The sequence below is a fragment of the Chiloscyllium plagiosum genome, chromosome 2 (assembly GCF_004010195.1).
Source record: "Chiloscyllium plagiosum isolate BGI_BamShark_2017 chromosome 2, ASM401019v2, whole genome shotgun sequence".
In the NCBI taxonomy this organism is placed as follows: Eukaryota; Metazoa; Chordata; class Chondrichthyes; order Orectolobiformes; family Hemiscylliidae; genus Chiloscyllium; species Chiloscyllium plagiosum.
The window spans coordinates 703,579-720,935 of NC_057711.1; the positions used below are offsets into that span (position 1 = coordinate 703,579).

Below are 17,357 nucleotides of genomic sequence, written 5' to 3' on the forward strand. Positions count from 1 at the left end.
CGAGTTATGTGTGGGCCCAACCATGGTTGGCAGATTTCTTCCCTAAAGGACATTTGTAAACTAACTGGGTTTTTAACAGCAATCAACAGTTAAGAGGTCACGTTTAGGCTATTTTGTAATTCTGGAATGTTGTTGATTTCAAATTACCCAGTTTGTGCGAAGATTTGTAGCTCGGGTGCTCGTTGTTGTGGTTCTGTTCGCCAAGCTGGAAGTTTTTGTTGCAAACGTTTCGTCCCCTGGCTAGGCGACATCATCAGTGCTTGGGAGCCTCCTGCGAAGCGCTTCTTTGATGTTTCCTCCGGTGTTTATAGTGGTCTGTCCCTGCCGCTTCCAGTTGTCAGTTTCAGCTGTCCGCTGTAGTGGTTGGTATATTGGGTCCAGGTCGATGTGTTTGTTGATGGAGTTTGTGGATGAATGCCATGCCTCTAGGAATTCCCTGGCTGTTCTCTGTCTGGCTTGCCCTATGATAGTAGTGTTGTCCCAGTCGAATTCATGTTGCTTGTTGTCTGCGTGTGTGGCTACTAAGGATAGCTGGTCGTGTCATTTCGTGTTCCATTTATATCGTTTATTGATTTATCTCACTGGGTTTCAACCTCATTAAATGATCACCAGCTAAGTACTTTGCCCATCATTGCTGGACTACCATCAATCCCTTTAATGAAACCTGCAAGTGTTGCCTTCCCTACAATGGTGTTGTAAAGTATCATACTTCATCATTTAACTTTTTGTTAAAGCAGATGTACAAATGTACCCTGATAACACGATGGATCCAGATTTCCTGCTGTAATTATTACTGTGGAAGGATTGAAGCAAGGCCATATGGGCAGCTGGGATTTTGACCAAATTGCTGACAGATTGATGACAATGACATTTCTGGTGGAAACGTCAGCATAATGGTACCTGAGGTAATGGGGTATGTGCAGTGGACAAGAACGCACATTGCTGAACACAAGAGCATTTCTGGATAAGCATTATTTAACACTAATTAAGCTGGGATTTGTTCCTTAATGATTACAAATGTGTCATCGACATATCTGTCCCAGAGTTTGGGTTGAATTTGTGGTAGGACTGTACCACAAATTACTCAATCTGCCAAGGTGGGATTGCAGTCCTTTTTCCCCCCAGGTCATTAACCTGGGATGTTGGGTTACTAATTATCTTTGCCCGACTGTTTTTCATTTTTGTCTTTACTGATCTATCATTACGCTGGATTTCCCAGTTCATTCCAGCCAACTTCCACGCTGTCTTAAATTGGCCTTATTAAAGTTTAAAATGCTTTCTTTCTCCCCCAGTCTTTCTCTTTCCCCCCCCCCCCCCCCCCCCCCCTCAAATTGATTGTAAAGTTCAGTCACATTCAGATCACCATTGACTAGGAGTACCTTTACCATGAGGTCATTCATCCTGATTCATTATCAGAACTAATGCAATCTGATCTCTGGTTGATTGTCAAACATGCTGGTGAACGAAACTGTTCCGAATACATGCCATGAACTTCTTTGTTACAGTGCTTAAAATTAGTTTGACCAGAGTGCTGCAGAGTTTGATCAGTTCTTTTATTAGGTATTCCATTTGGGAACTTAAAACAGAAATTAGAGCAGAAAGGGGGCTTGAAAGGATAATGACTGGTAAAATAAAGGAAATTTGAAGTTTTTTTTTAACCTGTAAAAGGACAACTAGGAAATTAGGGTCCATCAAAGACCACAGTGGTAATTTGTGTTGGAGCTGGAGTATGTAGTAGGGTTCCAAATTAATACTTTGTATGTTGGTGTACACAAGTGAGAAGGACGATGCATGTATGTTAAAAAATCAAGTAGAAAAACTTTGATATGCTTTAAGTTAACTTACTACTCAACTTCCTCTGTGTCTCTGGCAGGCTTAAAAGTGTACACATATCCAGGGCTGGGTGAGATGTATCACAATCTGTTGAAAGAGGCAAGGGAGGTAATAGCAGGAGCACTTGTAATAGTTTTTAATTTCTCTCGACTACAGGAGAGGTGGTGGACTGGAGGGCAGCCAGTTTGGTACCATTATTCAAGAAGGTAGCAAATGATAAATTTAGGAAACTACGGGCCAGTCATTCTGACCTCATTGGTGGGGAAACATTTGGAAGCAATTCTGAGGGAGAGAATTAATCTGTACTTGGAGAGGCAGAGTTTAACCAAGAATCTTAAGAATCGTTTTGTTAGGGGGAGGTCATATCTGACCAACTGGATCAGAGGGACCTTAGTATACATGTACATTAGTCCCTAAGGTAATGGGACTGATAGATAAAATGCTTAAGAAGGCATATGTATAATACCTTTATTAGAATCATAGAAACCTATAGTTTAGAAGCAGGCCATTCAGCCTGTTGAGTCTCTGAAGAGCATTCCACCCAAACCCAACCCCTACACTAGATCTGTAACCCTGCATTTTCCATGCGTAGTCCACTGAACCTGAACACTATGGGCAATTTAACATGGCCAGTCACTTAGCCTGCACATCTTGAGACTGTGGGAGGAAGCCCATGCAGACACTGGGGGCAAGTGCAAACTCCACACAAACAGTTACCCAAGATCCAATCAAACCTGGGTCCCTGCGCTGTGAAGCAACAGTGCTAACCATTCAGCCACCGTGCCGCCCCTTGAAACATAGAATTTAATCACAAGGAGGTTAGAGTGGAATTATTGTATTGTGTGCAGTTTGGGTATCCACACAGGAGGGGTGTAATTGCACTAGACAGAATGCAGAGGCCGAATAGGGACCTGATTGAGATGTATGAAGTCATGTGGAGACAGGGTACACAGGAAGGAACCTTTTCCCTTGGAAGATAAATCAGTGACCAAGGGGCAGGAGGTTGAGGTAATGTGAGGAATTTGTTTTTCATTCAGAGGGTGGGTGCGAATCTAAAATTCACTGCCTGTAAAGGTGGTAGAGACAGAGAACCTCAATATTTAGTTATTTAGATGCACTTGCAATGCTAAGGACCCAATGCTGGAAAATGGCTGTTTTTGTCACGCACAGACTTGGGAAGCCCAGGGCCTTTTTCTGTGCTTTCGGCCTCTGGGATTCATGTTTTGGCAATGTAGCTCCTAGTTTGTTATTTTTACATTAAACTGGTTGGGTGTATTAAACCTTTTAAGTTGCTTGTTCTGTAAGATTTTGTTGTATTGCTGGTAAAATAGTTGTGTGTAGATAGTGGATTAGTGCTGCTTAATATCCTACTGTTTGAATAATGTGTCAGCATTATCCAGTTGTGCGCAATAACGAGACGCTTTTGGAATGATAGTCTGTGCTTTGGTGCAGTAAAGAAGAAAGAGGTTTGTTGAATTTTGATTATTGCATTACTATGGCTTTGAGCTTGTACCCAGTCTCATTCCAAATGAGATGTTGCAAGAGCTGCAATGATCTATCATAGAACATTAATTACAAATTACTATTACAAAGAAATCTGGGGCAGTCGGAAGAAGAATTAACATTGAAATCCTTGTTGTTTTGCAGGACAATGAAACAGAAGATGAGGAGAAGCTATGGAGAGAATTGATCTTAGAACGAGTGACAAAATCGGCCGATGCTTGCTTGACTGCGTTGAACGTTATGACATCTCCAAATATGTCTAAAGGGGTGTATATTGATGATGTTATTGAGAGGGTGATCCAGTTCACCAAATTCCACCTACAAAACACACTGTACCCACAGTATGACCCCGTTTACAGAATCGATCCACATGGCTCAGGTCAGTGGCCATCTTTAATGTCTCCACTTAAGTAGCAATTAGTGGTGCTATAAATTCTCAGCATTTGTTCCGTTGAATATATTACACTAGCAACTTGACCTTCTTTTCCTTAGCAATGAGTTGCCAATTTTGAAAACAAATCCACACGGAATTTATGCTAAGTCTCAATGTGTGGTGAGAAATGGCTCTGGTTTTAAGCTGAAGAAAATCAGAAGTTCACACTTCTCCTTAAACTTCAAATGTAACAAGTTAAAAATCGTACAACCCCAGGTTATAGTCCCAACAGGTTTATTTGGAAGCACTAGCTTTTGGAGTGCTGCTTCTTAAGGCAACACAGGTCAATGGGTGAGATTTTCAACTTTATAGAAAGAAAAACTTATATTTTAGAGCACCTTTCACTACTTGAAGACTTGCAAAATGCTTTGCAGACTCTTAAGTACTTTTAAAGTGTTTTTATTCATTGTTGTAATGTGGAAAGATGGCACTTCCAACAGTGCGGTACTCTTTCATTACTGAATGTCAGTCTACATTATAGGATCTGATTTCTATATTGGACTTTGAACAAATGATCTTTTGGTTTGTTGGTATAGTGCTAACACTGCTTTAATACTTCAGTTGTCCTCCTTGTGATTTGTTTCATGGCCTTTGATTTTTCTGTGTGTCAATATGAAAATCTTGATCAAAGTTCTTTTTGCAACATTGCTGACAATGAGGAAGAGGTAGGGGACACAGACTGAATGTATGTTGGTCAGATTAATGAGAAATTTTATTGGGAATTGTGGTTTTGAGTGTACAGATGATCTGCAATACTATGATAAACCTGTACCTCAGCAAATATCCTTACTGACATTCTTTCATCATGTGCTAAAATCCACTTCTGTCTTAATATAAGTCATGTCACTGATAACTTTTATGTGCTTGTCTCTCACAGTGATGTCTAAACACCATGAGGAGAATCGTTTTCACTCAAGTAAGTGAATGCACTCTCTCTGAAATGATCCCTGAAGATTGGGGAAAAACACCATAATGCACAGTGGGAATTATTGTTCTTCATTACTGATGCAATGTGAGAAAATGTAATTTGTAAAGGCATCCACTGAGGCTCAAGTTTGTTAATTTGTTTTTCATGAGGTAATGGTTGAATGGTCCAGGTAATGAAAATGTGGAATTACTGAATAGTGTAGTACATGTATCACGCTTTTCTCTGTATTACGCTTTTCTCTGTATCAGATGGACAATTGCTGTAAGGATATTAATGTAAATTTGATCACTGCACCTCATGGAGTTATACTAAGCGATCAGGTGCAGATTGTTGTTCTTACCTCAAATTAGTAGAAGTTCAGGCAGTGAGAATGCTGCGTCACAACCTGAATAGATCCAGGGATAGATAAGAAAATCCTGTTGTCAGAGTCAGAGTGGTCACAGTCTACTTTGGGTACAGTTCAGATTGCAGTACATTCATTAGCATATTACAAATATAACGTAGACAAAGAGCATTTACATTTTAGATTGGATTAGATTCCCTACAGTGTGGAAACAGGCTCTTCAGCTCAACCAGTCCACACCGACCCTCCGAAGAGTAACCCACCCAGACCCATTTCCCTCTGACTAATGCACCTAACACTGGGCAATTTAGCATGGCTAATTCACCTGACCGGCACATCTTTTGAATTGTGGGAGGAAACCCACGCAGACACTGGGAGGATGTGCAAACTCCACACAGACAATCACCCGAGGCTGGAATCGAACCTTGGACCCTGGTGCTGTGAGGCAGCAGTGCTATCCACTGAGCCACCGTGCCGCCCTTTTTTATTAGATTAAACTTGCTGAGCGATCTTAAAATGGAATTTTCCAGAAAATAATTCAATCTGAGAGAAAGTGCTTTAATAGCTTCCTATGTTATTGTTAGACCTGGGTGACTTTTTAAAATATCATTTGCAATATTATTTTCTCTTGAATATTGGAAACAAAACCTTTTGAATAAATTTTCAAATTAAATAGCTTTATTGAAATCTATTGACTATTGCCGATGAGAATTCAGACGAATGAGGGGACATCTTATAGAAGCGTACAAAATTATGTAGGGAATCGATAAAATAGAAATAGATAGGCTGTTCCCACTGGTGGGGTGAGACTAGGACAAGAGGAAGCAAGTTTAGAATTGAACTGAGAAGGAACTTCTTCACCCAGAGGGTTGTTAATCGATGGAATTCCTTGCCCAGGGGAGTAGTTGAAGCTACTTCAGTAATTGTTTTTAAAGCTAAGGTAGATACTTTTTTGAAAAATAAAGGAATTAAGGGATATGATGAAAACATGGGTAAGTGATACTGAGACCACAAAAAGATTAGCCATGATCTTATTGAGTGACAGAGCAGGCTCGAAGGGCCAGGCGGCCTACTCCTGCTCCAAGTTCTTATGGTCTATGTTTTTATTGGCATATTGAGGTGGAAACTTCATTTTTGTATGTGATCTTGCTCTATCACTTGCGTTCCTATTTTTGTGCCCTGTCACAAAGCTGGTCTTTTTTCTAAAAACTGTTCCTTTTTTCAAGGATACTGGATCCTTGGTTTTTGTTCAGAGGAGTTGTAAACCACTCCGGTTCCGAATTGACTGGTTTGGTACAGAGATGAAAGGCCGTTTTGTTTATATGTACACAGATGTAACTTTAGGTCAAAGCTTATGTTTTAGAAGTGACCAGTATAATGACAGGAGAGTGGTCAGTCCTAGAAACTGAAGTTTTGGTTATTAGTCACTTTAGCAGTGGGTTGTGTGGAAACAGGCTGCTAGACACTCTCTCCTTCCACTCTTCTAGCTTCGATCTGTAAGCCTTTGTTTCATTTTTATTTTGTTTAAGGGGTTTGCTTATTGAGACTGTTGTGTATATTCAGAACAGCATAATTAAGTCTAGTTTGGATAAACTGAGTTCTGTAGGGGTTCTTTATTCTGTTCTTTGTGTTTCATTGTGTAATTTTGCGAATACATTTTTGCCTGTTTTAAAAGCTGGTAGTCAATCTAGCTAACTTACTCGGGTAGCTTTCATTGTCCACTTACCAAAACAAATTGCAACGTTATGGTCTGGGCTGTCTGCTTAAGAATGTTTTGAGTGGTCTGGCCTAGTCCATAACAACCCATTTTAGGAACCTAAGAACAGAATAGGCCATTCAGCCCACTGAGTCTGCACTGACATTTAATACAATAATGGTTGATTTGAACACTTCAGCTCCCTTTACCATTTGCACTACTGATAATCAAAAGCGTATTTGCCTCAACTTTAAGTATATTCTAGAGAATTCCAAAGATTTACCACCCCTCTCTGTTCTAAACAAATATCACGTTATATCTATCCTAAATGGCAGCCTATTGGTTTTGTACCATGACTTGAGTTTTTGAAGTCCTTTTACGTTTATTTAACCTGGAAATACTTTGACATCATAGCTGCTTGGTCTGAGTTTATTTTACTACTGTCAAAAGGACTGAAATGAATCCGTTGTTGTACTGTGTGACTGATGCGGCAAAGGGACTTCACAGCTACCAGTATTGATCGTTGGGGATTGCCACACATTCACATACTGACATGTTATCTTTTCAATTAGCTTTGACAAATTTTGGTTAAGGAGATTCCAAAGGCATTTTACAAATACATTAAGGATAAGAGGGTAATTAGGGATAGAATAATGCCCCTCAAAATTCAGCAGGACACCTATGTGTGGAGCAGCAGCAGCAGATGGGGAGATACTAATGACTATTTTGCATCAGTGTTTATTATGGAGAAGGGCGTGGAAGATATAGAATGTGGTGACATATTGAAAAATGTCTATTCCTGAGGAGGGGGTGCTGGATGTCTTGAAACGCATAAAAGTGGATAAATCCCCAGAACCTGAACTGTATCCTCAAACTCTGAGAAGCTAAGGAAGTGATTGCTGGGCCTGCTGTGAGATATTTGTATCATTGATAGTCATAGGTGAGGTGCCGGAAGACTGGAGGTTGGCTAATGTGCCACTGTTTAAGAAGGGTGGTAAGGAAAAGCCAGGGAACTATAGACCAGTGAACCTGGCATTGATAGTGGGCAAGTTGTTGGAGGAAATCCTGAGGGACACAATTTACATGTTTTTAGAAAGGCAAGGATTGATTAGGGATAGTCAGCATGGCTTTGTTCATAGAAAATCATGTCTCACAGACTTGATTGACTTTTTTTTTGAAGAAACAACGAAGAGGATTGATGAGGTGGATGTGATCTATATGGACTTCAGTAAGGCGTTTGACAAGGTTCCCCATGGGAGACTGGTGAGCAAGGTTAGATCACATGGAATACAAGGAGAACTAGCCATTTGGTTACAGAACTAGCTCAAAGGTAGAAGACAGAGGCTGGTGGTGGATGGTTGCTTTTTGGACTGGAGGCCTGTGACCAGTGTAGTGCTACAGGGATCAGTGCTGGGTCCACTGCTTTTTATCGTTTGTATAAATGATTTGGATGTGAACATAAGAGGTATAGTTAGTAAGTTTGCAGTAGATGACACCAAAATTGGAGATGTAGTGGACAGTGAAGCAGGTTACCTCAGGATACAACAGATCTTGATCAGATGGGCCAATGGGCTTAAGGAGTGGCAGGTGAAGTTTAATTTAGATGAGTATGAGGTGCTGCATTTTGGGAAAACAAACCTTAGCAGGATTCATACACTTAATGGTAAGGTCCCAGTGAGTGTTGCTGAACAAATAGACCTTGGAGTGCAGGTTTATAGCTCTTTGAAAGTGGAGTCTCAGGTAGATAGGATAGTGAAGAAGGCATTTGGTATGCTTTCCTTTATTAGTCAGAGCATTGAGTATAGTCAGAGATCATGTTGAAGCTGTACAGGACATCGATTATGTCACTTTTGGAATATTGCGTGCATTTCTGGTCTCCTTCCTATTGGATGGATGTTGTGAAACGTGAAAGGGTTCAGAAAAGATTTACAAGGATGTTGCCAGGGTTGGAGGGTTTGAGCTATGGAAGAAGCTAAATAGGTTGGAGCTGTTTTTCCTGGAGTGTGAGGGGGTGACCTTATCGAGGTTTGTAAAATCATGAGGGGTATGATTAGATTCCCTATGGTATGGAAACAGATCCTTCGGCCCAGCAAGTCCACACCAACTCCGAGGAGAAACCCACCCAGACTAATTTTCCTACAAAGTTTGTGTGAAGGTTTGTAGCTCGGGTGCTCATTGTTGTGGTTCTGTTCACTGAGCTGGGAATTTGTGTTGCACACGTTTCGTCCACTGTCGAGGTGACATTCTCAGTGCTTGGGAGCCTCCTGTGAAGCGCTTCTGTGCTGTTTCCTCCGGCATTTATAGTGGTTTGTCTCTGCCTTTTCCAGTTGTCAGTTCCAGCTGTCCGCTGCAGTGGCCAGTATATTGGGTCCAGGTCGATGTGTTTGTTGATAGCGTCTGTGGATGAGTGCCATGCCTCTAGGAATTCCCTGGCTGTTCTCTGTTTGGCATGTCCTATAATAGTAGTGTTGTCCCAGTCGAACTCATGTTGCTTGTCATCGGAGTGTGTGGCTACTAAGGATAGCTGGTTGTGTTGTTTCGTGGCTAGTTGGTGTTCATGGATACCAACTGTTCATAGATAGTTAACGATCCGTATCCATGAACATCAACTAGCCACGAAACAACACGGCCAGCTATCCTTAGTAGCCACACACTCCGATGACAAGCAACATGAGTTCGACTGGGACAACACTACTATTATAGGACATGCCAAACAGAGAACAGCCAGGGAATTCCTAGAGGCATGGCACTCATCCACAGACGCTATCAACAAACACATCGACCTGGACCCAATATACTGGCCACTGCAGTGGACAGCTGGAACTGACAACCAGAAGCGGCAGAGACAAACCACTATAAATGCCGGAGTAAACATCACAGAAGCGCTTCACAAGAGGCTCCCAAGCACTGAGGATGTCACCTAGACAGGGGATGAAATGTGTGCAACACAAATTCCCAGCTCGGCGAACAGAACCACAGTAATTTTCCTACATTTACCCCTGACTAATGCACCTGACGGTATGAGCAATTTAACTTAGCCAATTCACCTAACCTGCACTCTTTGAACTGTGGGAGGAGACCGGAGCACCCGGAGGAAACCCATGCAGACTCCACACAGATAGTCATCTAAGGCCAGAATTGAATCCTGGTCCCTGGCACTGAGGCACCAGTGCTAACCACTGTGCCACCCAATGGATAGGATAAATAGACAAAGTATTTTTCCCTGTGGTGGGGCAGTCCAGAACTGGAGGGCATAGGTTTGAGGTGAGAGGGAAAGATTTAAAAGGAATCTAAGGGGCAACTTTTTCACACCAGAGGGTGGTGCATGTGTGGAATGAGCTGCCACAGGATGTCGTGGAGGCTAGTACAATTGCAACATTTGAAAGGCATCTGGATGGATATATGAAAAGGAAGGGTTTAGAGGGATATGGGCCAAGTGCTGGCAAATGACGTGAGATTAGATTGGGATATCTGTTCGTATGGACAAGTTGGACCAAAGGATCTGTTTCCATGCTGAATATCTCTATGACTGTAAATAAATGGATAATGCTGACAATCCATATAGATATCCTCTGATTAATGATGACACTCAACTTTGTTACTGTGGCTTGGTTTGCTGTCAACCAACGTCTGTTAAATGCAGTACTGATGGTCAATGGATAATTTTCTTTTCCTTCCAGGGGGTGGCAGTTCAAAAGCCAAGCGAGCAAAATACTCCAGCCATAAACAAAGAGTCATCGTCATGTTATACAACAGAGTGTGTGACATCGTCTCTAACTTGGCAGAACTGTTGGAGATACAGCTCCTCACTGACACTACAATCCTGCAGGTACATTGCAACTGAGCAACCAATTTGCATGAGGTCTGGCACAAATCATCTACCAGCTTTAGGTCTTGATTTGCATTTGAGAAAAAAATTTGTAACCATGCAGAATTTCCCTTTCTGTCACTGCTTGCTGTTCACAGAAGTCATGAACTTTACTTTTGCTTAAACAAATAAACATTTGAGCAAGGAGGAGTATTTTATTAAGTAAAGGTATCAAACCTGCACAAAAATATCAAAAGTAGTTCGAGGCTTGATCTGTTCTGTGGTCACTGTTCTTACTTGGGATACAGTAATGGCATGCTTTCCATCAGTATCCTGGATTAGGGAAAGGAGTCATAAATCAGCTGACATCCCTGTTTCTGATCGTTCAGTGACTCCATGAGAATGTGGATGTCTGCTTAGGGCAATAGGATTCCCTCACTTTTTTATCTACATTGAAAGTGAGGGTTCTGTGGGGAATGGCAATTTTTATATCAAACAGTGCATCGTTTTGACTGTCTGCAGCAGGCAGCATGCCACCTGTGCTTACAAAACCCAGAATGCAGCATTCAGCGATTTGTATGATTATCCTTTTGGACAGCATTTTCTAAATAATCTAGACTCTACACTGGAGTAACTTAGGTTTATCAGTTAGGCTCCAAAAGTATTTCATTTGCGTATGCTGAAAGCTACGTATATTTACACATAGTTAGAGACATAGAGGTATACAGCATAGAAACGAGCTCTTCGGTTCACCTCATCCAAGCCTGATCTAGTTGCATTTGGCCCATATCCTCCTTAACCTTTCCTATTCATGTATCTATCCAAATGACTCTTAAATGTTGTAATTGTACCTGTCTCCACTACTTCCTCCGATGGCTAATTCCATATATTCCCTACCCTCTGTGGAAAACATTGCCCCTCAGGTCCCTTTTAAATCTTTCTCCTCTCACCTTAAACCTCTAGTTTTGGACTCCCCTACCCTGGCTATTCACCTTATCTATGCCCCTAATGATTTAGAAACTTGTATAAAGTCAGTCTCAGCTGCCCCCTTTCCAAGAAAAGAGTCTCAGTCTACCCAGCCTCTCTCTAAAACTCAAATTTCCTACTGTCTGTAACATCCTTGTAAATCCTTTTGCACCCTTTCCAGTTTTATGTCATCCTTCCTGGCAGGGTGACCAGAATTGTATGCATGACTGCAAATGTGGCCTCACCAATGTCTCTGGGTCAGTGCTTTGGCTCAGTAGTTCGCACTGCTGCCTCATAGCGCCAGGGATTCTAGGTTCAATTCCACCTTGGGCGATTGTCTGTGTGCATTTTGCATGTTCTCCTTGTGTCTGCTTTGGTTTCCTCCGGGTGCTTCAGTTTCCTTCCACGGTCCAAAAATGTGCAGGTTATGTAGATTGGCCAAGCTGAGCTGTCTGTAGTGTCCAGCGATTTGCAGGTAGGTGGATTAACCATGGGAATTGGATTGGATGGGATGCTCTTTGGAGAGTCTATGTGGACTCAATGGGCCGAATGGCTCTATCTGAACAATAGGGATTCTATGATTCTTGCACAGCTGCATCATGACATCCCAAGTTATGTACTCAGTGCCCTGACTGATGAGGGCAAGCCAAACCCTTCATCCTGTCTACCTGTGATGTCACTTTCCAGGAACTATGCATGCACACCCATAGGTGTCTCTGTTCAAGGTTAACTGTTACAAGTCCTACGCTAGTTTGCCTAGTACCTTGTATTTATCTAAATTTAACTTGCATCTGCCATTCCTCGGCCCACTGTCCCAGATTAACCAAGAAACTGTTGTAGTCTTAGATAACCTCCTTTGCTGTCCACTATGCCACCAGTTTTGGTGTCATCCCCAAATTTACTAGCCATGCCTCCAATATTCTCATCCAAGTCGTGTATATGAATGACAAATGACAGTGGACCCACCACTGATCCTTGTGACACACTGCTGGTCACAGACCTCTACTCTGAAGAACAACCCTTTGACAAACACCTTCTGTTTCTTGCCATCAAGCCAATTTAAACATTGAATATTACTGCACAGTACAGGCTCTTCGGCCCTCAATGTTGCATCGACCTGTGAAATTAATCTGATACCTATCTAACCTACACTGTTCCATTATTATCCATATGTATGTCCCACTGCCCATTTAAATGCCCTTAACGTCGGCGAGGCTCCAACTGTTGCAGGCAGCCTGGTCCACGCCCCTACTACTCTGACTAAAGAAACTATCCCTGATATCGGTCCTAAATCTAACACCTCCCAATTTAAAGCTATGTCCACTTGTGTTAGCCTTCACCATCTGAGGAAAAAGGCTCTCACTATACACCCTATCTCACCCTCTGATTATCTTACATCTCTCAATTAAGTCACCTGTCAACCACCTTCTCTCCAACGAAAACAGCCTCAGATCCCTCAGTCTTTCCTCATAACACCTTTCTTCCCTCCTAGTAAATCACCTCTGAACCCTTTCCAAATCTTCCACACCCTTCTTATAATGCTGTAACCAGAACCGTACGCAATTGGCGTAGCTCCGAAACTCAATCCCCGTACCAATAAACACCAACACACCATATGCCATCTTAACAACCCTGTCAACCTGGGTGGAAGCTTTCAGGGATTTGTGCACCTGGACACAGGTCTCTCTGTTCATCTACACTGTCAAGAATTTTACCATTAGGCCAGCACTCTGCATTCCTGTTACTACTTTCAAAGTGAGTCACCTCACGCCTTTCTGCATTAAACTCCATTTGCCGCCTCTTAGCCCAGCTCTGCATCTTATCTATGTCCCTCTGTAACCCACAACATCCTTCGGCATTATCCACAACTCTGCCTACCTTAGTGTCATCCACAAATTTACTAACCCATCCTCCACGCCCACCTCCAGATCATTTGTAAAAATGGCAAACAGCAGTGGCCTCAAAACAGATGAACATCTCCCATCAGCCACCACCCTCTGTCTTTTTTCAGCTAGACAATTTCTGATCCAAACTGTTAAATCACCTTCAATCCCGAAACTCTGTATTTTGTGCAATAGCCTACCATGTGGAACCTTATTAAACGCCTTACAAAAATCCATATATGCTACATCAACTGCTTTACCTTCATCCACATGTTTTGTCACCTTCTCGAAACACTCAATAAGGTTAGTGAGGCACGACCTATCCTTCACAAAACCATCTTGACTATCCCTAATCAAATTATTCCTTTCTAGGTGATTATAAATCCTATATCTTAGAACCCTTTCCATCACTTCACCCACAATGGAAGCAAGACTCAGTGACCTATAATTACCAGGGTTGTTTCTACTCCCATTCTTAAACAGGGGAGCAACATTTGCTATCCTCCAGTCTTCTGGCACTACTCGTGTTGACAATGATGACATGAAGATCAAAGCCAAAGGTTCTGCAACTTCCTCCTTTGCTTCTCAGAGAATCAGAGGATAGATCCCATCCAGCGTAGGGGTCTTATCTATTTTCAGACCTTCCAAAATTGCTAAAACCTCTTTTTTGTCAACCGCAATCCCATCTAATCTAGTAGCCTGTATCTCCGTATTCTCACTAACATTGACCTTTTCCAATGTGAGTACTGACAAAACGTATTCATTAAGTGCTTCCTCATGGCCTCAGATTTCACACACAACTTCCCACTACTATTTTTCGTTGGCCCTAATCTTACTCTAGCCATTTTTTTTATTCCTGATATACCTATAGAAGGCCTTAGGGTTTTCCTTGATCCTATCTGCCAACAACTTCTCATGTCCCCTCCTGGCTCCTCTTAGCCCTCTCTTTAGATATTTTCTGGCTAACTTATAGCTCCCAATCCCCCTAACTGAGCCTTCACGCCTCATAGGTATATACTTAACAAGGACCCGCAGTAGCTGTTCCTTGAGTAAGCTCCACATTTCAAGTGTGTCCATCCTCTGCAGTTTCCTTCCCCATCTGGTACATCCCAAATCTTGCCTGATCTCATCATAATTGCCTTCCCTCAGTTATACCTCTTTCCCTGCGGTAGATACCTATCCCTACCCACTCCTGTTGTAAATATAACCAAATTGTGGTGACTATCGTTTAAGTGCTCACCTAGTTCCAAATCTAACACCTGGCCGAGTTCATTCCCCAGTACCAAATCCAGTATAGCACCGCCCTCTTGTTGGCCTGTCTACGTACTGTGTCAGAAAACCCTCTTGCGCTCACTGAACAAAAACTGACCCATCTAAACTACTTGAACAATAGTATTCCCAGTCAATATTGGGGAAGTTAAAGTCCCCCATAACAACTACCCTGTCACTCTCGCTCCTATCGAGAATCATCTTTGCTATCCTTTCCTCTACATCCCTGGAACAATTTGGAGGCCTACAGAGGCATTTAGAAAACTCCCAAAAGGGTGACCTCCTTTCTTGTTTCTAACCTCAGCCCAAACTACCTCTGGATGAGTCCTCAAACATTATCTCAGCTGCTGTAATACTCATCTTGATTAATAATGTCACACCTCCTTTCCCCTTCACACACCCCCTCTCCTTTATCACCATCTTTGTCCTACTGAAACATCTAAATCATGGAATCTGCAACAACCATCCCTGTCCCCCCGTCTAGCCATGCCTCTGAAATGACCACAACATCGAAATCCCAGGTACCAACCCATGCTACAAGTTCACTCACCTTATTCCGGATGCTTTTGGCATTGAAGTACACGCATTTCAAACCAACATCCTGATTACCGGTGCCCTCTCGTGACCTTGTAAACCTATTCCTGACCTCACTAGATTCAACCTCCTTTACATTGGAACTATAGGTGCCCATCCCCCTGCTGCATTAGTTTTTGGCTAATTCCAATTGGCTAACTCTCCCTGGATCGTGTATGATTTATCATGCAGTACAGCAAACGTTTTATTAATCGATATCTATGGGAGCAGGAATATGCTGCTTGATTATCTAGAAGTACACATAACCACAGTAAGCCCTGACCAAGTGTCACTTTGATACATAAATATTCCTCAAAAAAAATCAACACACCTCCGAAAATAATTATAAAAACGCACAGTAAGCAATAGAAATGTAATGCCGGATGTATATTTTGAATAGAATCATAAAATTCCTACAGTGTGGAAAGAGGCCATTCACTTCATCAAGTCTGCCCCACCCCTCCGAAGAGCATCCCACCCCAAACCCAACTCCTTATCCTATCCTTGTAACCCTGCATTTATCATGGTTAATTTACCTAGCCTGCATATCCCTAGTCACTATGGACAATTTTAGCCTGGTCTATCCACCAAACCTTGCACATCTTTAGACTGGGAGGAAATCAGAGCACCCATCCAAAGTGCATGCAGACACTGGGAGCACGTGCAAGCTCCACACCAGCATACAGGTCCATAATGCACATCACTGTTATACTTTATTCACCGCATAAATACATGGACATCACTGTAGTCCATGATGTTTGAGGTACAAAGCTTTTGCAAGTTTATCAAGAGTGCTGGTTAAGGTGCCAGTTAAAACAAGGTTTGCTGTACCTTGTCGAGGCCAATTTAAAGTCCACGAAGACAGCATCTACTACATTGCCCTCATCTACCATCTTGGTCACCTTTTCAGAACAAACTCGATCAAATTTGAGAGAGACTGTTTCGTACATACAAAGCTATGCTATCCCTAAGCAGTTCTTACCTTTCCAAATGCATGTAGATCCTGTCTCTCAGAATCCTCTCCAATGACTAATCCATGGCTGATGTTAGGCTCACCCGTTTGGATACACTTGATATGGTTACTTTGATTTATCTACCTTTATGCATTTTAAGACCTCCAGCACCACCACTTCTGTAATGTGGACTTTTTTTTGAGACATTTCTGTTTAATAAGTTCCCTCGCTTGCATGTATTTCTTTAGTGTAATTACTGACGAGAAATATTTGTTTAGGATCTCACTTATCTCCTGTGGTTTACACATAGATGACCTCATTAATTTTTAAGGTGCCCTTGATAAGTATGTACCTGTCAGACAGGGAGAAAGTTGTAGAGCGCAGGAGCCATGGTTTACCAAAGAAGTTGAATCTCTTGTCAAGAGGAAGAAGGTGGCTTATGTTAGGATGAGATAAGAAGGCTGAGTTAGGGTGATTGAGAATTACAAGGTAGCCAGGAAAGACCTAGAGAGCCAAGATGAGCAAGGAGGGGACATGAAAAGTTGTTGATGGATAGGATCAGGGAAAACACTAAAGCTTTCTATCGGTATACAAAGAATTTTAAAAAAAATTAGAGTAAGATTAGGGCCCATCAAGGACGGTAGTGGGAAGTTGTGCATGGAGTCAGAGGAAATAGGGGAAACACTAAATGAATATTTTTCGTCAGTATTCAGACTGGAAAAAAACCATGTTGTCAAGGAGAGTACTGAGATACAGGCTACTAGATGAGATTCACAAGGAGGAGGTGTTAACAATTCTGGGAAGTGTGAAAATAGATAATCCCCTGAGCCAGATGGGATTTATCCTAGGATTCTCTGGGAAGTCAGAGGAGATTGCTGAGCTTTTGGCTTTGACCTTTATGTCGGCATTGTCTACAGGAATGCTGCCAGAAGACTGGAGGATAGAAAATGTTCCCTTGTTGAAGGAGGGGAGTAGAGAACCCTAGTAATTATGGACCAGTGAGCCTTACTTCGGTTGTGAGTAAAGTGTTGGAAAAGATTATGAGCGAGGGGATTTATAATCACTTTGATAGGAATAAGTTGATTAGGGATTGTCAGTATGGTTTTGATAACGGTAGGTCGTGTCTCACAAACCTTATTGACTTCTTTGAGAAGGTGACCAAACAGGTG

The 17,357-nt window shown here is 42.0% G+C and overlaps 1 protein-coding gene across 4 annotated transcripts in view; it reads left to right on the forward strand.

Moving 5' to 3' along the window:
* The window catches only part of LOC122556264 (nipped-B-like protein), a 536,293-nt gene that overhangs the window by 273,717 nt on the left and 245,219 nt on the right, over positions 1-17,357 (forward strand). For all 4 annotated transcript variants that reach the window (XM_043702895.1, XM_043702901.1, XM_043702914.1 and 1 more), the window contains 3 exons: positions 3,481-3,715; positions 4,647-4,685; positions 10,417-10,565. In XM_043702895.1, coding sequence (XP_043558830.1) covers positions 3,481-3,715; positions 4,647-4,685; positions 10,417-10,565 — 423 coding nt within the window. The remainder of the gene's footprint in view (positions 1-3,480; positions 3,716-4,646; positions 4,686-10,416; positions 10,566-17,357) is intronic.